The following is a 21842-nucleotide window of genomic DNA, read 5'->3' on the forward strand; positions in this document are numbered from 1 at the left end:
GGTGTCAGCTGCGAGGACCGCCATGTGCCAGGCGGGGCCTTCGTATCGGCCTTGTTGATCTTCATGACACCTGTGTGAGGCCCATCCTGTTCCTATTAGCCCCATTCTACAGATGAGGGCACTGAGGCATCCAAAACCGAGGGAACAGGTCCAGCCCCCTAGGGATGAACTGGGCACAGACCCACTGTCCCAACCTGATGATGTGCACTCTGGGCCCTGGAAGGAGCAGTGGGGCCGGACGGAGATCTTGCTGAGCAGAGTGGCGCCAAGAGAGGCCGGGCTGGTCAGGGTGTGCCTGGCTCACCTGGGCTGTGTGCCCAAGGGAAAGGGGGGTGCTGCTTGCTGGCGGCTGCTGATGCATGTCACCCAGAGGGCCCACCAGGACGTGCAGAGGTCCTTCTGGTGTCACTCAGGCCCTGCCGGGCAGGACCAGGGCCCCAGGCTTGGCCCCTTGCCTCACAAGCCTGCACCCTGGGGCCTGTGCTCCTGTTGGTGTCCAAGCTCACCTTTGACCCTGTTCTTATGCACCCAGCCATCCCCCCCCCCCACCCGCCCACACCGGTGTGGCACCCAGAAGAAAGTGGACGAAGGAATCGAGGGTACCAGAACAGGTGAAGGAGGGGTTCTCAGGGTCTTCAAATTTTAGGAGGTGGTTCACCTTCCCTCTCCAGCCCCGATTTTACAGATGGGCAGGCAGAGGCTGCTGGGAAGGAAGCGCTGGCTGCACCCCGTGAGCAAAGCAGAGCAGAGGCTGAGGCGGACTGGACTGGCAGGGGCAGGGGAGGGGCAAGCCGAGCCGGTGGACTGGTGGACCTTGTAGGGCACAGGTGCTTCCAGAGCCGGAGGTTAGTGGTCGGGGTGGCTGGTGGGGGACTTGACCTTTCCAGGTGTAGGTGGCACAGCACCCCCACCCATCCCTGGGTCACCCCCAGGCCTTCGCAACAGCCTCCCGAAGGGCCTCCCCTTTGCATACTGGGGCAGGTCCTCCCTACCTCCACCCCTACACTCCCCCCCCTCCCCTGCTCCACACCCGCCCTCAGCTGCCTGCGTGACAGCCACATGCAGAGTCTTCCCGGGCCCTGAAGGCCCCGATCCGTTGTGGGAAAGGCAAGTTAGGAATAGTGAGGGGAGAGCTCATCTAGCTATTTCCCCTTGGCAACAGCCAGATGGGAGATTGGAAAGAACGTTTGGGGGAGGGGGATGCATGTGCAGACAGATGGATGTCAGCGGCTCTCCGTCTAAAAACCTGTTGCTCTAACCCACCAAACTGCTGCTCCCCGAAAAAGGAGACTCCCAGGAGGGGACCAGAGAAGCCAGGGTTAGCTGCCTTCCCCGGCAGGACTCTAGCCTTGAAATGACTCTTGGCATGTTAGAAAACACCCGCCAAGGCCACAGGGCCCTGCTGAATTTTGTTTTGTTTTTATGCCCTGCTTTGTTGCCAAAAGGATTGGAGGCAGCTTACAAAAATATGTAAAATACAATAGGATAAAAATAGATCAGAGTGAAAACAGGCCTAGAACAAACAGTACAAGTGAACCAAGGGGAGTGAGTGTGTGCAGGAATGTTCTCCGGGTGGGCCCCCGCAGTTCTCAAAGGTGGGCTGCAAACTGGACTCTGAGCTTCCCGTTAGTCGAAGTGAAAAGGGAAACCCGCCCGTTACAAAACTCACAAGTCCACCAGGTTGAAAACGGCCCCAGGAGCAGCTCTACTTTTTTCCTAAGGTCTGAGGGATCGTTGAAGGAGCCGGGAAAAGGATCTCAGGCTGTGTCCTTATCAACAGTCTCCTCACCGACACAGTCACACAAACCCCATCAGGCTGCCTTTCTGCTCCGTGTAAATCGAGGGCTTGATGCCCAGATGCAGATCAATAAAATCAAGTCTAGGGCAGCCCGGGTGGCACCTGCCTTCAGCCCAGGGCCTGATCCTGGAGACCCGGGATCGAGTCCCACGGTGGGCTCCCTGCGTGGGGCCTGCTTCTCCCTCTGTCTCTCTCTCTCTCTCTCTCTGTCTCTCATGAATAAATAAATTTAAAAAACCTTAAAAATAATACATAAATAAAATAAAATCAAGTCTACGGAGAGGGCCAGACCTACGTGATCCAAGTCATTCATCCAAGACGTATGATTGAGATTCTTGCATAGTTGGGGTTCTCAGCCTCAGTGCTATTGACATTCGGGGCCTGGTTGTTCTTTGTTATTGGGAACTGTCCTGTAGGATGTGGAACAGCATCCCTGGTCCCACCCCTTAGATGCCAGCTGCAGCCCCCCGGTCGACTACATCAAATCAAAATGTCCCCAGACATTGCCACATGTCCCATCGGGAGCTGGAAACCGCTGCTCCTACAGGAATGCTGAAACACCTTTCCCTTTCTTTCTTTTCTTTTCTTTGGGGAGGGAGAGGGAGGAGGGAGGGAGGGGGAGGGAGGGAGGAGGGAGAGGAGGCGGAGGAGGCGGAGGAGGAGGGAGGAGGAGGAGTAGGAGGAGGAGGAGGGGAGGAGGAGGAGGGAGGAAGGAGGACGAAGAAGATCCTCCTCCTCCTCCTCCTCCTCCTCCTTCTTCTTCTTCTTCTTCCTCTTCTCCTCCTCCTTTCCATAAGGCCCAAGACAAAACTGTTTTCAGGTCACATGTTTTTCATTCAAAGCAGAAAAAGGTTTATGGAGTCCCTCTGGGAGCAAAATATATCTATTTGCCTCTTAAATCACCCACTTTCTTGAGCAAGCGGACAGGTCACTTTAGCCAGCGGCACATTACTCTGAAGGGACTTAGTATCTGAGAAGAACCACACAGCTTTCCGATCCCCCCCACCCCCCACCATGGGGCCAGACTGAGGCATGTGGCTGGGGCCGGGGCAGCTCCCCGCAGAGGTAGGATGGAGAGTGGACTGGGTCATCTCCCAGCTGACTTGGAAGATGCTCCTTCATCAGTGTCATTTCTCCCAACCGGGGCTCCTCCCCTGCCCCCAGGAAGTCAAACCAGGGCTGCCCGCAAGTTTCAGGTTGTGTTCTTTGAAGACACAAATGGGCAGCGTGGATGCACCAGGTGTTTACTGAATACCTGCTGAGGGCCTAGCACTGTGAGCGTGAGCGGGGCAGGGACGGTGAGTGTATGTAACGGGGCTTTCCTGGGCCTCTCCTCCACAGAGATGGTTCAAATAAGATTTATGACTGCGTTAGTAAAAAAGATACATACATTAATATTATATATTAAAAATTTTGGGGGGACACCTGGATGGCTCAGTTGGTTAAGCGTCTGCCTTTGGCTCAGGTCACAATCCTGGGGTTCTGGGGTAGAGTCACACGTTGGGCTCTCGGCTCAGTGGGGAGCCTGTTTCTCCCTCTCCCCCCACTCCCTGCTGCTCATGCTCTCTCTCTCTCTCAAATAAATAAAATCTTAAAAAAAAAAAAAACAAACTTTTTTCTTTGGCCTAAACACTTACAGATTTTTCTTCTATTTTAAGGAAATTCAAACATTTTTGTGGGCCTCTGGAAGTACTGAGGGCCCAGGACTGCACCTGCTGGGTCTGATAGAGCAGTCTCATGGGGGGAACATGGACTTGGGGTGAGGCAGGGTAGCGGGGAGCAAAGCAGAGCATCAAACAAGCAAGAAAATAAGTCCAACACTGCACGTGCATGAAGGGCTTTGCAGGGATAAACTGGTGGGTGCTGGGACAGGGAATGACCTGAGTCTCACATGAGAGAAGGCGATAGAGTGGTTTCCCCGAGACAGGAGAGTTTGAGTCAGACCAAAGGATGAGAGGAACCTATGATGTGAGGAACGGAGCAGCACTTTTGGGAAGGTGAGGATACACCCCGCTTTGGCCTCAGTGCCTGGTGGTGGGCATTCCTGGAAGGAGCTGGAAGGTGGCACCAATTTCAGGGAAGCTAGGGTTGGTCTTGGGCATCTGGCAGCCACTTCAAGTAGCATTGGCAAGAAGGGGGCACCTGGGTGGCTCAGTGGTTGAGCATCTGTCTTTGGCTCAGGGTGTGATCCCAGGGTCCTGGGATCGAGTCCTGCATAGGGATCCCCGCAGGGAGCCTGCTTCTCCCTCTGCCCGAGTCTCTGCTTCTCTCTCTGTGTGTCTCATAAATAAATAAATAGATAGATGATAGATAGATAGATAAATAAATAAATAAATAAATAAATAAATAAAATATTTTAGAAAAAAGAGAAAAGAAGTGGCGAGAAGGCAACTGTATGAGAGGCTGGTGCTGTGCACTGAGTTCCTATGTGGAAGTCCTACTCCCCCTCCTCCGTGTGATGGTCTTAGGAGGGGGCACCCCGGGGTAGGGGGTGACCAGGTTTAGATAAGGTCATGAGCATGGGCCACCCACGATGGGACTGATGTCCTGGCCAGAGCACCCTCTCCACCGCCTGAGGACACAGCGGGCAGCCGGGAAGCGGGCTCTCACCAGGAACCGAATGTGCGGGTGCCCTGATCCTGGACTTTCAGCCTCCAGAAGCCGTGAGAAATTCAAGCCTCCTGTTTGGGGTACTTCGTAACGGCAGCCCAAGCTAACTGGGACGGTGGGCAGCTCCCCATGTGTCGGTAGCTGCTCCCCTAGATGGAGTCGCGGCCCAGAGATGAGACTCAAAGCCAAACCAAGTGAGACCAAGGACAGATCTATGGGTTTGATGAACACCCGACCGGAGGCAAGGTCAGGACTGGTGAGCTTCTCCCCTCCAGCACCACTGAGTCTCGCAGGCGCCCCACCACGTGGGGCGGGGGGCTTGGTGCAGGCTGGGAGCGAGGCAGGGCTGCCCTCTGCTTGGCCCTCCGCCTCCCACACCCACACCTACACCTACACCCACCAGGCTTGGACCCAAAGTGGGCACAATCGACTCCCCGTCAACAGTTGGGGCCTGGAGGGTTTTTTCCATCCATAATCTGTCTGTCTGCCTCGTGACCCAAGAATCATTTAGAAGTAACAGACTGGAGGGCAGTCTGCCGGGATGGAAATGGAGTTTCTCTTCCAGACTCAATTGACCCAAAGGCAGATCAAACTGGTGACCTTGGCCCCCAATCCATCAACGTACGTGCCCCAGGCCGTGGCCGGGAGAATTAATCCATCAGGGTGTCAACAGTCAGCTGGCAGTTCTGTGTCCTATGGAAACCTCCCTCTCCTCCCCCGCAAGTGGGGGCCAAGGGGCACATGCACCCCAGGAGGTGCACAGAACCATCTCCTGGGATGCGGGAATAGATAGGAGAATTTTGCTGATAGTTACGGTTGATCTTGACCTGGGGTGTTTTTCTGCTCTACAAAGCGCCTAGGCTTTCCTGGGACTGCTGGTTCCTGGCGTCGGGGCTGCTGCAAAGGCCTTCTTCCCGCCCTTGCTGGGAGAGGGGGCCCCAGAGCTTTGCAGCCTGAGGCTTTTTCTAAAATGCAGACCGGGGGTGCTTGGCTGGTCCAGTAGGTAGACTCTTGATCCCGGGGTCATGAGTTCAAAGTTCAGATTACGGGTAGAGCTTACTTAAAAAGTAAATAAGGGGGGAGCCTGGGTGGCTCAGTCGGTGAAGCATCTGCCTTCGGCTCAGATTGTGATCTCAGGGTCCTGGGATTGAGCCCCACATTGCACTCCCTGTTCATCGGGGAGCCTGCTTCTCCCTCTCCCTCCACTGCTCCTCTGGCTTGTGCTCCCTCTCTCTCTCTCTCTGTCAAATAAATTAATAAAATAATAAAATATAAAATAAAATAAAATAAATAAAATTAAATAAAAATAAATAAAATAAAATAAATAAAATAAAATAAAATAATAAAATAAAAAGTGCCCATGTGGCTCAGTCAGTTAGGCATCTGACTCTTGATTTCAGCTCACGTCATGATCTCAGGCTTGTGAGCTCGAGCCCCATACCTGGCTCTATACTCAGCGGGGAGTCTGCTGGAGATTTTTCTCTCTCTTCCTTTCTCTCTGCCCCTTCCTCTGTTCATGCTCTCTCTCTCTCTCTCTCTTTCTCCCGCTAATGATAATAAATAAATCTTTTAAAATAATCTATTAGGGGCGCCTGGGTGAGCATCTGCCTTCAGTTCAGGGCGTGATCTCTGCCTGTGTCTCTGCCTCTCTCTCTCTCTCTCTCTCGTTGTGTCTATCATGAATAAATAAACCAATCTTAAAAAATAAAAATAAATTAAATAATCTGTTAAAAAAATAGATGAACAAATACAAGGCTGGCTCCTTCAGTGGCCTCCCTGAGGCCAGCCTCCAACACTGTCCCCTCCCTACCGTCCCAGGGCTTTGTTTCGCGTCCTCCCTGAAGCCTTTCCTTGCCACCCACCTGAGAGCCGGGTGTTCTTGTCCTAGCTCTGCAAATGCCTCGTTTCCCACCCCTGTCCACAGGTAACTTCTCCTTGTCTTCCTTTCCTTGGTGTTGGTACTAAATGGCTACGGATTTAGTAGCTTAGACCACCACAAGTTCATTACCGTACGGTTCTGGAGGACGGAAGGCCAAAGTGGCTTTCAAGTGAGGTGAAATCAAGGTGTCAGCACGTCTGCATTTCTTCCGGAGAGATACCAGGGGGAGAATCCGTTTCCTCACCTCTTCCAGCCCCTGGAGGCCGCCTGCCTTCCTTGGCTCGTGGCCCTCCTTCCATCCTCCAAGCGGCAGAGTAACCTCTTCCTCTTCGAGTCTCTCTCTGTCTCTTGTCTCCTCTCCTCTCTCCCTCTGGCTCCCCTGCCGCTCACTTGCAAGGCCCCTGGGGATGACTTAGGCCCACCCGATAATCCAGGGTAGTCTCCCCATTTCAGGACGCTTCCCCACATCCGCAAAGTCCCCTTTGCCACGTCACCCGTCCACAGGTTTCCGAGATCAGGATGTGGGCGTCTTTTGGGGTCATTATTCTTCCACAGATAAAAGCTGTGTCTTGTGCATTCTGTGTCCTTCAGCATGAATGGAAGCTCAACGATATTTTTGAGTGAGTGAGTGAGTGAGTGAGTGAGTGAATGAATGAATGAACAGCTCCCTAGAGGCGTGAGAGCAGCTGGAGGGGCTGCGGATGAGTAGGAAGAAAGCAGAGGGGAGCCTGAGCTGGCCCCATCCCGCTTCTGCTAGCTCATTTTTGCTGGTGGTCTGGGCCTGGGGTGTCCCCCGAGCTGCTGGTGGCAGGGCTTCTTTCCCACGGGGTACAGGGGTCAGGGACCTGTGGGAGCACCTCCCTGAGCCCCGGGAGGCTCAGAGCAGCCTCTGCTCGGCCTAGAGGGGCTCTGGCCACAGAGGGGACGGTGGCCTGAAGACGGAGACACATGCAGGTGACAACAGCGGGGGAGGAAAGATTTCCGGACCCCCCTGGGCCCTAGGAGTCCTGTCTCCTTGACTCTCAGGCCACAGGTGCAGCCCGCATGCCCTCTCAGTGGCCTTCGCACCCCCTCATCTCTCCAGCCTGGGGGTGGGCGCTTTCCTGTACGGCGTTGGGCTGGGCTGGCTGGGGGCTCGTGCGGACTTAGTGACCTTTCTGGAGCTTGTGTCAGTAAGCCTGTGAGCCTCAGTTTCCTTAACCGTGGAAGATAATAATGATGACGATGGTGAGGATGATGATAATGATAATAATAATGGGGCTCTTTCTGGGGTTTCGTGGGAATCAGAGAAAAGATGGTTTACATGGTGAACCTCAACTGCTCAGCCCTAGAAGTGCCAGGGAAGGTCCTGAGTCCCTGTCCCCATTCCGACATCCTCTGGGCCCGCAGGCTTCAGGCAGTCCTTCGCCCCTCACAGCCTTGGTTTCTTAGTCTGTAAAATGGGTAGAAGCAACTTGAGCCCTTGCAAGTGAGGACAGGAGGAGGCCCTGAGGAGTGCGAGTGGGTCATCTGTCCCATTACTGTGCCCAGGCCCCTGGGGGAGGTCGATCCCGTCCCCACAGCAGCGTTCCCAGGGCCACCAGACTCCCAGAGACCACACTCTTGGGCAGAGACACAGTAGGTTCCTCCCAGCTGCCAGTCCTTCCTGCCCTGCTCTCCAAGTGCTATAGTGAGGCCAACAGCTGTCACCACCAAGTGGCATCTCCAGGACAGAGAGCAGTGGAGAGGGCAGGGCACACTGGCTCATTGTCCTTGGGGCCAAGCTGAGCAGCAGCAGCTGGGGTCCCCGGGGTTTCCTCTGAGCCCCCCCCATCCCGACAGTAGGGCTATCCAGTCACCCAGCCTGGCCCTCCTGGACTCAGAGCAGCCCGCCAGCACACCCGAGCAGCATGGAGCCCCCCATCTCCCACAGCACCTTTTATCAGGGGCTTGAAGAGGGTGGCCCCATAGACCTGGGGAGGGGGGACACACCAGTCCTTTCTCCTTATGGCACAAACCTTCAGGGAGGATGACTCTGGTACAGCTGCCCCCTGGTATTGGGCACCCACATGTACTTCTCACTGCTGGCACCCCAGGTGAGGTCATGCGGTGGGTCCCGTTTCACTGATGCTGAATCTGGGGCTAAGAGAGGTGATTAAATGGCCCAGGATCACAGGCTGGGGACCGACACAGCCCGGATTTGAACCCTGGCCTGCCCAATGCCACAGCCTATGCTCTTTGCACAAACTCAGGGTGCCCAAGTGGGGAGTGGGGCAGATGTACAAATGCCAGGGAAGGGGGGCCTGGCCACAGCCTGCCCCAAAAAGCACTGGCTGCCACTGACCGAAGGCCAGGGCGACAGAAAAGATGACCTCCCCCAGTTCCTGGCGGCCAGAGAATTCCAGAGCTCCCCGCACTCCTCCTTTTCGGAACAGTGCATTTATAGAGAGAAAGGGGCAGGGTGATGATGATTCAGGAAATCTGCAGCCGGAGTTCAATGAACGTCTCATAATGATGGTGATTAAAAATTAATACCACTGTTGAGCGATTTGCGCGTCCACTCCGCTGCCATGAATTAATTACTGGATGAAAACACGGGGGCTGGGGATACGCTCCAGGGCACAGAGGTTTGAGAGGGGGCACCCCAGAGCTGGGGCATCCTGGTCCCCACTCCGGCTCCTTCTCCGGGGCATCACCCGGGCTTCTGTGGCCTGGGGCTTGCCTGTTGTCTTTGCACAGCAAGTGCTGGGCCACCTGGGGAGGCGCAAGGTCGTAGTATACATGGGGGGCAGCCCCCTGGCCTGAGTGACAAGAGGAGTCGGAAAGGCCTTAGGAGGTGGGAGACCCAGACCACCCCCGGTCGATACCAATTAGCAGAGGGACATTGGCAGTCACCTGCTTCCCTGTGGGTTTATTTGCTCATCTGCCAGAGGAGCAAGGTCCTTTGAAACGGAATGGCCAGGTGGGAGGATTATGAGTTTGCTGGGGCCACCGTAACAAATTGCTGCAGAGGTGGTGGCTTGAGACACCAGACGTGTGCTCTCTCCCATCACGGGGGCCACAAGTCCGAGAGGGTGGTGTGGGCAGGGCAGGCTCCTTCGGGAACCCCCGGGGGGGCACCGTCCCCCGCCTCTGTCTGGGCCTCTGGGGGTGGCCGGCCGGCCTCGGCGCCCCACAGGAGCTGCCCGGGTCCTGCCTCCTCCTCCGCGTCCCGGCCGTCTCCGCGCATCCCAAACTCCCTCTCCTCTCTCGCAAGGACCCTAACTCCAGCTTGATCGCCTTGAGATCCGTCACCTAATTACATCCGCAAAGATCCCATTTCCGGATCAGGTCACATTCACAGGGTACCAGGGGTAAGGATTTGGTCTACTTTTTCGGGGGAGACGGTTCGACCCACCCCAGAAGGCATGTTGTTGGGTAAGCGAAGGCCGTGAGGGCCTGGCGTCGTCATTCTTGCGCCAAATCGATGGTTGCGCATCAGGAGTGGGGAGCTCTTCTGGGCGACGTCCTTGGCACACCCTCTGGCCGCCGGGCACACGGAGGTGCGACAGCGAGTCCGGGAGGAGGCTGAGACCTTGACCCGAAGAGGAGGGGATGCTGCTGCCGGATGGAGGGAAGAGTGGGCCCGGGGGCCTCCTCCACGCTCAGCTCTTGCCGGGGAACACTTTCCGGCCACCGGAGTGGAGGAAAGAACCCCTGGAGATATCACCGGGGCTCTAATTATTATTTTTATCATCCTTCTCTCTTTTTAAAATATTTTATTTATTTATTCAGAGAGAGGCAGAGGGAGAAGCAGGTTCCCTGCGGGCAGCCCGATGTGGGACTCAATCCCATGACTCTGGGGATCACGCCCTGGGCCGCTGAGCCACCCAGGCACCCCAATTTTTATCATCCCTTATATAGCCGCCCGCCCTGTCTTTTCTCCTCAATCTAGTCTTCGGGGTGCTGTGCGTTGCTCTCCTAGCCCTTTGGGGGCACTCTGCTGGCTTCATGATAGAAAACCAAGCCCTAAGAGACACCTGCGTTGCTTCTCCAATCCTGTCGCCCACACCCCTCACCTTGGCCATCCCCCCTCACCTGCCATGTCCCCTTACCCCCTGGGCCTTCCATGGCTGGCTGCCCTTCCTTCTGGAATGGCGCTCCTCCAGCCCAGCTTAGCACGCCCCCGCTACCATTTATCGCCCTGTTAGCCATTACCATCCCCTTTTATTTTTAAAATTTTTTAAAAAGATTTATTTATTTATTTATTCATGATAGATATAGAGAGAGAAAGAGAGAGGCAGAGGGAGAAGCAGACTCCATGCAGGGAGCCTGATGCAGGACTCGACCCCTGGACCCCAGGATCGTGCCCTGGGCCAAAGGCAGGTGCCAAACCGCTGAGCCACCCAGGGATCCCCCATCATCCCCCTTTACCATCGTGTACTCCCCACTGGACTGGGCTGTGCCTGAGGGCAGGAGGACGGTCCTTTGCACCCCCCTCCCGCCCTCTCCCCAGGACACAGATGCTCTGTGGATGCTGATGGAAGGAGATCAGGAGACGCGGATTAGAATTCCGTCGTCACCGTCTTCCCAACCGGGTGCCCTTGGCCTCCCTGAGCCTTCGTGTCCTCATTTGCCCGCCTGCCCTGCCAGGCTGGTGTGTTGACAGACGGAATGTGTCCTTGGATTACCAACCCATGCACAGGAATAGGGCGTCTGCCCAGGGGCCTGGGTGGCCCAGCCTCCCACAGCCCCCAGCTCGGCCTCCCCCGCCGTTCCCCCTCCCTGGGATTGAAACTAGAGGGAGGCCTGGGCTTCTGGAAACTCTTGGATCCCTTCCTGCCCGGCCCTGGGCCCCGCCTCGGCACCAGGTGTCTCTCTCTCTCTCTCTCTCCAGCTATTTTCCTTTCTGATCCAGAGTTCAAAAGAACAACCAGTGGAGGAGGAGCCGAGGGGGCCACAGTCATGGGAGAACAAAAGCCAGCAGGCTCCTTCTTGTAGGCCGGCTGGGGCCTGCAGGGCGCTGCCCACCTCTCCCCGCTGCGTCCAGGAAGGAGGCCGTCGGGTTCTGTGGGTTCCAGCGCGACTCTGCAAACATTGGCTCCGTCCAGTTGGAGGGAAGGCCAGTTCAGGGCCCCGGCTGGGGGTGGGAGGGGGCGGTGGGAAGGGGACAGCCTGCCCCAGTTAGAGCCCCAGTTAGAGCCCCAGAGCGCGCCTTTGAAAGCACTTCAGATGTCCCCAGCCCTGGGGGCAGGGGTGGCGTAATAATAATAAAACAACATTTGCATAGAGATTTCGTTTACAAAGCGCTTTCTCAGGGGGTGGGAGGCGCTGGGGTGGCCTGTGGAATCCTGGCGGGGAGGCCGCGGCCTTGGGTTGGTTCCACCCCCAGCCCGGCTCCGAGCTCGAGCTCGCGGTTGTGTGCGAGTAAACAAAGCGCTATTCATCCAACTGTTTCCGATTCCTCTGGATCTCGTTCCTTTTTCCCCCCTTCTCCCATGAGGAGCTCGCGCGGGGCTTGTCACTCAGGCCAGAAGAGGGGTGTCAGGAGTCCCAGAGGGAGGCGTGGGCTGGGACGTGATTGGAGGGAAGCCCCCCTGCCCCGGCCCCCTCACCCCTTGGCACCCTACCCCCCACCCCAGCTCCTGGGAATCCGAGCAGCCTCACAGAGGTTGGTTTATGCAAGTCTTCTCGAAGCTTAACCTGTGGCTTTGTCTTCCTGTTGAAAGAATGAGCACAGGTTTGGTAACGTCTGTGCATATGTCGCATGTTTGAAGACACACAGGGAGGAGCAGGGAGCCTGCGGGGCTTTGCTCCTCCTTCCCCTGCAGCACGTTCTGTACACCGTGTGGGGGCGTGGGGGCCCCCCCGGGGCGCCTGCACCTGCATCAGGTGGGAGTCGTGAGACATCTGTGCTTAGAGAGTCGCTTAGCTGTCACCTGGCAGCTGGCTCCCCCGGGGATGAGGGGGGCGGCATCAGACTGTGGCCCTTTAAGGGCCTCCGACGACAACGAGCTATATAGGGGCCACCTGCAGGGTCTTGGGTAGGTTTTGGCGGCCCCACAGGAGATGGAAGATGTAGGAGGTCATTGCTGGGCTGGAGCAGTTCACCTTCACCTTCGAGAAGGATGTAGAGATGCAGAAGGGCACTGGACTCCTCCTGCCTTTCCAGGGCATGGACAGTGAGTGAGGACAGGGTGTCAGCTGTCCCTCTGGGGGACCGTGAGGCATCCCCCTCCCCCTGTCTTCTCCGCAGGCCTCTCTGCTCAGCTCCCGATGGGGCCACCCCTTCACTGTGGCCCAGTGGGGGGCTGGAGCCTGCCAACTGTGATTCCCAGCTTGGTCCCTCCCTTCTCAGGGTCTCAGGCCTCTTACGTCCTCTCCAGGACTCCAGGAAAATGGGGCTGACTCCCAGGCGGCCCATTTTCCAGACCGGGAAAGCAGAGAGACACAGGTGAATTGTGAGAAGCTGGGAGGGTCCACACTGGCCTCCTGAGCTCCCTTGGGCCTTGGGGCCCTCCGTCACCTCAGTCTCAGGGTTGGGGGGCTTAGGTGCTGAGGCCTCGAGGCTGGTCCTGGAGGCCAGCATCCAAAGAGCCAGGACTTGGGGGCCCCCAGGCCTCAGCCTCGGGGAAGGTCAGGGTCGCAGGGGGCGTGGGGGGGGCGCCACTTCCTGGGGAGGAAGAGCCCCTCCAGCAGCTGCAGCCTGTGAGGAAGCTACCTTCCTTTTTCCCCTTCCAGAGTGGGGCTCAGCTGTGTGCAACTTCTTTGCGAAAGGGCTCTGTGAGAAAGGTGGGTCAGCCGGAGAACCTGGCGGTGGGGGGGCGGGGGCGGCCACACCACAAGGGCTTCTGCTGGGCCTGGAATAGGGGGGAATCAGCAGCTGGGATTTCCCTGGCTCAGCCAGGGCCACCTGGGAGGGGACATTCCCTTCTTCCCGCCTTGCTGGGGGTGGGACTGTTTTGGGGTCTCAGCCTGTGTGTTCCCAGGAGGCCCCCAGCTTTTTTGAGTTTCCTCCCGGCCAGGAAAGCGGCGCCCTTCTCTCCATCACCCCCTTTCTCATCCTCTGAATCAGTATGGGACCCAGTCAGCTGTCCTGAGTATTCTTTACGTCCTAAGACAGCCCTGGCCATTTCAGTCTCTGAAATGCTACCAACAAGCACCCCCTATTTCTCCCTGACCCCGACCAAGCAAACCCCTCTCCCCACATACAGGAGGCCTGGCTCAAACCAGGGGGTCCCCACCTCCGGCTCTGGCCCACTCATAGGCTCTTCCTGTAGAAATTACACGGTTGGGCCAAAAGCCTTGCCTTCAGTCTGGGGGCCCCCATTCCCCCCATAGATCCAGGTTAAGCACCGCTGCTCTTGTGAATAAGTTTAGGACCCGTTTTTCAGATCCAAGTGGTTCTGCTCTTGGGAAGCTGGGAGGCCAGGAGGGGCCGGGCAGGGAGGGACTGCCCTGCACCTCGCACCTCATTTGTCTTGTCAGCCCTGGACGATGGGGTGAGAGGGAAGCCGGCTCATTGCTCACTCTTTGCACATGGCTCTGTGCAGCCAGGATGGAGCCCCCTCCTTGGGTCCTGCCCCCAAAGCAGTGTGGGTCACAGTAACGCTCCTCTGGCTCTGGTGGGGGGTCACACAGCAGAGCAAGTCACTGGCCCCGGCAAGGGGAGGGCTATTTACAAAGAACCCCATCCCGGCTTCCCTCCCTATCAGAGTCGGCCACACAGGAGGCTGCTCCTGCTCAGGAGCTTAGGAACCGGGGCGTCCTTCCTGCCGTTGGCAGTGCCCCAGTATAGGAAGATAACAGAGAGTTACAGACATTTCCACTTCTTTCAAGTTGTTTCAAAGCTGGCTCTCGGGTCAGCACCTTAGGTCTCGGGACTCAGGAAATACAACCTCTGGGGGAGTTTTTAAGACCTGGTTTGAAGAGGCCCTTAGGGAGCACGATGTGCCAGGGACCGTGCTGGAGGGAGGGAGGGAGCTGGAAGCATGGCTCTGCTCCCTGGCGGGGGGTGGGGTGGGGCACTCCGAACCTGGGGGCTGTCCTGATCCCCGGGGCGTCCTGGGGTTTGAGAGGGGTGAGGGCAGGCCAGCCAGAGAGCAAGGCTGGGCAAAGTAGCGGTGGTGTGAACAGCCACCTGTCAGGACTACGGGGCGTCCTCCGTGTCACCCTCCATGCCACCTCTGCCTGCACCCCCCCCCCCGTTCCAGCCTCCACGGGGGGAGGGGTGTCAGGGGATGGGACGGGGCTGTGGGGGTGCAGCTGGGGTCTGAGCCCCAGGCCTCTCCTGGGGAATTCTTCCCGGGGGCGCTCTGGGTCCAGGCTGTGGGCTGGGGGGGGCCTCCCAGCTGGGTGCTGTGGGTCCCCAGGGAAGCTCTGCCCATACCGGCACAACCAGGGGGAGAAGATGGTGGTGTGTAAGCACTGGCTCCGGGCCTGTGTAAGAAGGGCGACCAGTGCAGTTTCTTGCACCAGTACGATGTCACCAGGATGCCCGAGTGCTACTTCTACTCAAAGTTTGGTAAAGCCCCTTCCTGGCTCTGCCCTTCCCCTGGAGGTTGGCGGTGGCGGCTGGGAGGTGGGTGGAAGTTGTGACAGCAGCGCTCAGAGGAGGCCGTGTGTGCCTCGGTGACAGACCAGACCAGACCAGGACGCTCCGAGCCTCAGGCCTGCTTCTCCAGCCCCTGAGACACAGGAGAGCCAGTTTCACTGCCCTGCAGGCCCCCCCCAACCCCACCCCTGCAGCCCCAAGGGAAGGGGAGGGTGTGGCTGGCATCAAAGGCTGAATTGTTTCCCTCTGCAGTCCTGGTTTAATCACATACCCCGACTGTCCAGAAACAGGCCTGGATTGGGCCATCTCTCTGCTCCAGGGGGGTCCAGGCCAGGGGTCCCCAAACGGCAGGCATTTGGAAGCCACTTTCGCGATGCTTGTGAAACACACAGAGCACCTATGCCATTGACCAGTATCATTGTCTACTCTGTGGTCTTGCTATTATTAAGCCTTATTTTAAAAAATATATTTTATTCAGGATGCCTGGGTGGCTCAGCGGTTGAGCTGAGCGTCTTGCCTCTGGCTCAGGATGTGATCCCCGGGTCTGGGATCGAGTCCTGCATCAGGCTCCCCGCAGGGAGCCTGCTTCTCCCTCTGCCTGTGTCTCTCCCTCTCTCTCTCTCTCTGTGTCTCATGAATAAATAAATAAAATCTTAAAAAAATAAAATAAAATATTTTATTTGGGAGACACAGAGGGAGCAGGAGGAGGGAGAGGGAGAAGGAGACTCCTGCTGAGCAGGGAGCCTGACTTGGGGCTCAATCCAGGGACTCTGGGATCATGATCTGAACCGAAGGCTGACTCCCAACTGACTGAGCCCCTCAGGTGCCCCTATTAAGTCTTATTTTAGAAGAAAACTTTACATTGCTTCTGTAAGTGGAAAACTAGCCTCTCTTGTTGGCAACACAACGTAACTGTAAACATGCAGTCATGAGGTCCAGAAGCCATAGCCTCTAAAATTATCTTGTGTGGTCAGGTCTGGACCAGTGTCCTCCTTCCCTTGGCCTCAAGACCTCCTTCTGTTGTCCACAGGGCTGCAGAGAGGGAAGCCGGGCCACTTGCCACCTCATTTAAGAATGGTCTGTGAATGTGTTTCAGATCTCATAAGGTATCTTCCCAATAAAATTCTTCAGCTCTGTTCCTTCCAGAGCTGGAAGGAGCCCTAAGGATTATCTAGTCCAGTGCTTTTCAAACTGTTCCAAAAGAGTGACCTGGAGGGAGAGAGCTGGCACAGTCTCCAGGGACCTCTTGAGACAGCTCCAGGGGTGGCTGTTCCTCATTAGAGCCCATGGCGGGGGTGAGGGGGAGGGTTGTGGGGGCAGTAGGGGCAGGCCTGGGTATGCGGGAAGAAAGCAAAACATCCTCAAAAAGCTCCTCCCAGGCCAACGCTCTGTGTCCTGCCTGCTTGGAGTTGAAGGTCAGCTACCCGCATGTGTTCTTTGGAAGGAAGGACAAAGTTTGCCCTGAGCCCCACTCCCCCGGTCACCGCCTAAACCTCTTTCATTTAAAAATGCTACTTACTAATTCCTTCAGTGAAACTTGGTTGGGTTTTCTTTTGGGACTCGGACACTGTGCTGGGAATGGGGATGGGGACAGGAGTAGGACCAGGTTCCCTTCTGCCCTCAAATGCGTCTCATCATGAGGGGTTACATGCAAATCACTGATGGTAGCGGGTAACCTCTGTTGCTGCTCTTGGAGTAAATGAGGGAATAGCTCTAAGGTCCTATCAAAGTAATTGTCGCTCTCCTTCGGAGTAAATTGCTCTGTATGGGACGTTCCGTTGGAAGGTGCTGGAGCAGGAAGGGGCAGCTGAAGGCGGCCAGGGTCCTTGGCCCGGCTGCTGGCTGCGTGCTTCTGAAAGGGACCTGGGTGGCTCTGCAGGGCTGAGTGCAGGGTGAGGTGCGGGGGCCACCTGCTGGCCGGCAGAGGAAGGCGGAGACGTGCACCCAGGCCAGGCCAGAAAGGGAGCCTTGCACAGGTGACTTCCCACCACCTGGCCTGTCCAATGCTCACCAGTCTTGGGGGTGGTGGGGGGTATGGTGGTGGTGGTGGTGGCGGCAGGGATGTCACTTCCATTCCTCTGAGGCCAGACCAGCACTTAAGCCCCTCGCCAATGTGAGGAGGCTGGGTGAATGTGGACATGGGATTTCCCCTGCCTGAGCCCTGGGGTCCTCGTTCGAGAGGTGGGAGGGCCGGGAGGGAATGATGGCTTAAAACTCTTCGGCATCCGGGGCACTCTTGTCCCGGGGAAACTGCTTTGCAGAAGCACAGCGTATAAAATAGACTCCGGAGCAGTTTGAAAACCAATGGGGTGAACACCGTGAAGTTCCTTTTGGTTCTGAGAAGTACCGAGTTGCAGATTTTTAAGGAGGATGAGACGGGAAGCAGTCACTGGTTCTCTACTTCAAATGAGGTGAAAAATGAGCTGAATCTTCCCCGTGGGCTCCTTCAAAGCCCCTGGGCCCCTGAGAGAAATCCAGGAGGGTTCTTGTCACAATTCTCAAGTGGTCTGGCTCCTTCTAGGGGACCTGAGTCCTGGTCCGACCCACAGACAGACTACAGTGCTGGGATACTACAGGGGTCCCTCTGTGTCTCGCCTAGCATCACCCCGGTGCCAACTTTGGAGCCCTGGGCACTGCTCTTGGCATTTCCGCCAAAAAGGACTGTGCCCCGATTCTGGGCGAATCGTCGGTCTCGTGGTGATGAAGCAGAGAGGGTTTTTCATCATGATTCGTCCACGATGTGTCTTCTTGGATCTGTAGCTGCTCGCTCTCTGGGTCTTTCCTCCCTACGTCTCCTCTCATTCCTTCCTCTCTGGTGGCCTCCAAATGCCTCCCGTTCCCATCCCTCCTCGGGCCCGGCCTCAACTCTTCCAGACGTGCTTATTCCTGCCCACGCCCTGCTTAGCCAGTAGTCTTGGGGTCCATCCTCCTTAGATTGCAGGGCGGATTAGAAAAAACCTTGTTGTCTTGGAGAAGCGGCCGATGACAGAAGGCAGGCCGGTGGCTTCTAAGGAAGGGCCAAGGTCAGTCCTGTTTGGGGCGGGCGGAAGTGACAATAAAGACTTCAAGAATGCTCTTTAAGAATGCCGGACTTTTCAGGTGATTGCAACAACAAGGAATGTCCCTTCCTCCACGTGACACCAGCCTTCAAGACCCGGGACTGTCCTTGGTATGACCAAGGTTTCTGCAAGGATGATGAGGCCCCAGTGGTAGGGAGCATTAGGTGATCAGGATGGGGCGGGGGGCAGGTCCCCAGCAGGGGAGGGAGGCATATTCCTGATGAGGCCCCGTGGGGCCTTCCCAACAAGCTCTTTCCCCTAGTTCCGCCCAGGGCCCGCTCTGCGACCTTCCAGCATTCAGCCTGGTGTGGCACGGGGCTGGCTTCCTGCAGCGGACTTCAGAATGTATCACCTGTGTGACTGGAACAAACTGCTGAACTCATTTCCTCACTTATGAAAAGGGGAAATGCCTCCCTCGGAGGGTTGCAGAGCCGCTCAGCTATAGGACCCCATGGGAATCTTGGCGCAGGGGCTGACCCACAGGAGACGTTCTAGTGCATTCTCTTCACTACTTCTCTTACCTGCGTACCTGGGGCTGTGCTGCCACTGACACTTGCTCCACCTACCCCAGGAAGAGGCAGGCTCCCCCCATTAGAGTCCCTGCTCTGAGTACCATGTGCTTGATCTTCCTTTATCTTCAGGCACATTGTTCTGAGGCCTCAGTGGTGTTGGTTTTGGGGGATTTTAGGGGAAGATAAGTAAGCTGTAGGGTTAGCCTTTCTTCAGTCGTAACTTCTAGAGCTAAGCAAAGACAGCAAATGACCATCTACAGCCATGCGGAGCCTCCAAGACACAGTGTATTAGGGACACTTCCAACGCCGCTACCCAGGACTGGCCAGCTGACCCCCACCCCAACGTATTCCAAGGTCACCTTTCCCCTCCCCGTCACATGGCTAGGAAGCAGCTGTTTGGGGCAGTCTGGAAGGTTCAGGGAGATTTATACACCCCTGATGTGGGGAGCCTATGACTGCCATAGCCTCCCGGTGAGCTCTGTCGTGTGTTTCTGGCTGTGCTTTGCCCGGCAGGGCCCCTGTGTAAGCAGTGCCACGTCCGTAAGATCATGTGCGTTAACTACTTAGTGGGCGTCTGCCCCAAGGGACCTCACTGCCAATTTGCACAGTAAGTATGACCCCTGCACCAGCAACTCCTGCCTAGTACGGGGCCTGTTCCCTGGCTTCTGGATCTAGATCTTTCCATACCTTCACTGGCCCGAGGTGGGAAGTGACGTGTCTGGCGAGCATCTGCCCAGGGGTCTCCTTGCTGGCTTACCCTGTGCACACACAGCCCCGTCCCCCGCCTGGTGCTGCACTAACTCCACCCCAGGCTGCTGATGTGTGTTCGTGCTGGGCACAGGCATAGAGCTCTTCACAGACTGTTCTAGAAATGACTAGAAACACTGAAGACCCGCCCCAACCCTCTGCAGTTCTTCTGCATCCCCTGGCTGGGGTATGGGCTCCTTCCCCACAGGGCTCAGGAACAGGAAATCTGCAGCCAGCTGGCACGGAGCATGCTAATGAGCAGGTGATGGGGGGCGGGGGGCTGGAGCCTGGCTGTAATCGGCTCTCTCTGTACTTCCCTCAGTCCCAAGATGAATCTTTTATTCAACTCGAGCTACACGAAGGTGAGTGAAGGCAGGGAGGCGCAGGCGCAGGTGTGTCTCGCTCCTTTTACAGCACATGCTCCCTGGGGAGCTCTCTCTCTCTGGCACCGCACTATGCACAGCCCTCACTCTCACATGATCTGCTCCAAGTACCCATCGTGGGAAAGGCACACGCCACCACCCAAACCCCCTTCAACCTCTGTAACCTCTGCTTCAGTCCTGTCAGCCCCTGAGGCTTTCCTTCTCCTTGGCTGGATAGCGTGCATGTGTTTGTGATTGTGTGCGTGTGTGTGTGTGTGTGTGTGTAAGTAATCTCTATTCCCAACACGGGATTTGAACTCACGACCCCGAGATTAAGAGTGGCATGTTCTACCAACTGAGCCAACCAGGTGCCTAATGTATGTGGTTTTAAAATAAAGAACAAGGGGCCCAGCCCTGGATTTGTGTTATCCTGAATCAGGGCCTTCCTGGTTGTGCCCAGTCCCTGTGGGAACATACACCCTCTCCCCGAGCGCCTCCCTACATCGGGGGCCAGCCAGCTACAGCCTGCAGGCCAAATCTGGCCACAGCCTGTTTTTGTACAGCCTGGCGCCTAAGAATGATTTTTAAAATAAGATCGTGGGGGAGTTAAAAAAAAAAAAAAGCAAACAAAAGAATATATTGTAACATAGGAAAATGAAACTGTCAGTTCTTGTAGCTTTACTGGATCAGGGCAAAACCCATCGTTTCCGTATCAGCCACAGCCCGCCTCACGCCTATGAGGGCAGGGCCGAGGGCCTGCAGAGCCACAGATCTTTAGTATCTGGTCTTCTACAGAAAGGCTCCGTGCCCCTTGATCTGGATGACTGAGTGTCGGGCTGCGGATGAGTCCGACAGAGGTCGACCCGGGCGTGGGAACAGGGCTCTGCTCAGGCCCTGTTGATCCGTGCGGTCCCACATCCGGTCCAGCGGCCGCAGGGAAGGCGGCGCGGGCTTGGGGAGGGTGCCCCCTACTGCTCCTGCCTGGGATCTCTGCCAGAAGGTGGGAAGCCTCTTCAGTGACGGTGGGGCAGTTCACAAACCTGACTCTACTTCCCATCAGGAGGCATGCCTTTGGCAGCTAAAACTGTAAATAAAGGCCTCTGGAAACCTGGTTTCCACCTAAACCCCGGCCAGGGCCTCCGCCCTCGGTGTAAAGTCACCACATCTGCACAGAGGGAATGTCTGCAGCGTTTCCTCCTGACCTTATCAGCAGCTTGTCCACTGGCCATGGGGCTCAGCACCTGCTGCTTCTGCCTGGGAGCCTCGCAAGCCCCCTTCCCCGATGGCCTGCCTGCTTCCCCACCCTCAGAGGAGGCCTCAGGAGCACCGGGTCTCCTACCACTTGGGGCTCAGGGCACAGGAGCAGGGCCCGTGCTACAGGGTGGGTAGCTGCGGACAGACCTTGCTACTGCCACATGTGTGGGCGTGGGTGGTGGGGAGGATGGGGTGAGCAGCTGCAGCGTGTGACTCCCTTTCGGTTGGGTAAGAACACACTGAGGTGTAGGACTGAATGAGGGGAGTGGGGGGGCACCGGTAACCCAAAGTTCCTGCTAGGTCTCTACAACCTCATCTGACTCACATCCCTGGCCAAACTTTTTCTTTCTTTAAAAGCTCTAAGTTAAACGGCTTTCACCTTATTCTTTGCTTCCTACAAATTCTGAGTTCATATATACTGTCCTCAAGATCTGTGGGGTGGGCAGGGTTTGGTGAGAAAGGGGATGTAGCACCTTGTTTTTCTGGTTTTGTTGTGGATGGGTTTTTTGGTTTTTTTTTTTTTTTTTTTTTTTTTTTTTGCTATTTTCTGGTTTATCAGGAAGAAAAACATAACTTCATGAGATAATGTCTTCATTGTCCTGTGCTTCTGACTTCTCTATGCTGTAAGAGAAAGCTCCATCAGAAAAGGGAAGGGAGCAGAGCTCTTGCCTTTCTCATGCATTTGATGGTGGGGACATCCAGAGCCCTGTTCCTTGGGAAAGTGATGCTGGTTTTTCTCTCCAAGTCTTTCGGGCCTGAAATGGAAGTTCCTTTAAGAGAGAATCCATCAAATTCCTTAGAATGACAGCTAATTAGCTCTTATGGTTCCCTAGACAGTTTTGGGTATTTCTCTGGGGATTTGATTTACAAAAAGTCACTCTATTAATCTTTCTCTTTTAGTGTCGAAAAATGGGCCATTATGCCAGCCAGTGCAGTAAGACTCCAACAGGTAGGAGTTACCAAAAAATAAAAAAAACCCTGGTCTGTGCAGTAACTGAAGACCTCCCAGTGAAGATACCCAATGGTCATCCTGTGGGATCCTCTGTTCCCAATATCCCAGTGAGCCCTATTGTCGTCCTGAACAGGGTGTGAGATGCGGAAGTAGTAGC

General features: G+C 56.1%; 1 protein-coding gene across 1 annotated transcript; it reads left to right on the plus strand.

The window, feature by feature from the left end:
• Positions 1-12321: 12321 nt before the first annotated feature.
• Positions 12322-19383, plus strand: CPSF4L (cleavage and polyadenylation specific factor 4 like). Its single transcript, XM_038549491.1, is given in 7 exon segments — positions 12322-12427; positions 12987-13037; positions 14618-14677; positions 14680-14769; positions 17899-17993; positions 18883-18977; positions 19326-19383. Coding segments are annotated over 7 exon segments (555 nt in total).
• The last annotated feature ends 2459 nt before the right edge of the window (positions 19384-21842 follow it).

This window comes from Canis lupus, chromosome 9 (assembly GCF_011100685.1).
Source record: "Canis lupus familiaris isolate Mischka breed German Shepherd chromosome 9, alternate assembly UU_Cfam_GSD_1.0, whole genome shotgun sequence".
Taxonomy (NCBI): Eukaryota; Metazoa; Chordata; class Mammalia; order Carnivora; family Canidae; genus Canis; species Canis lupus.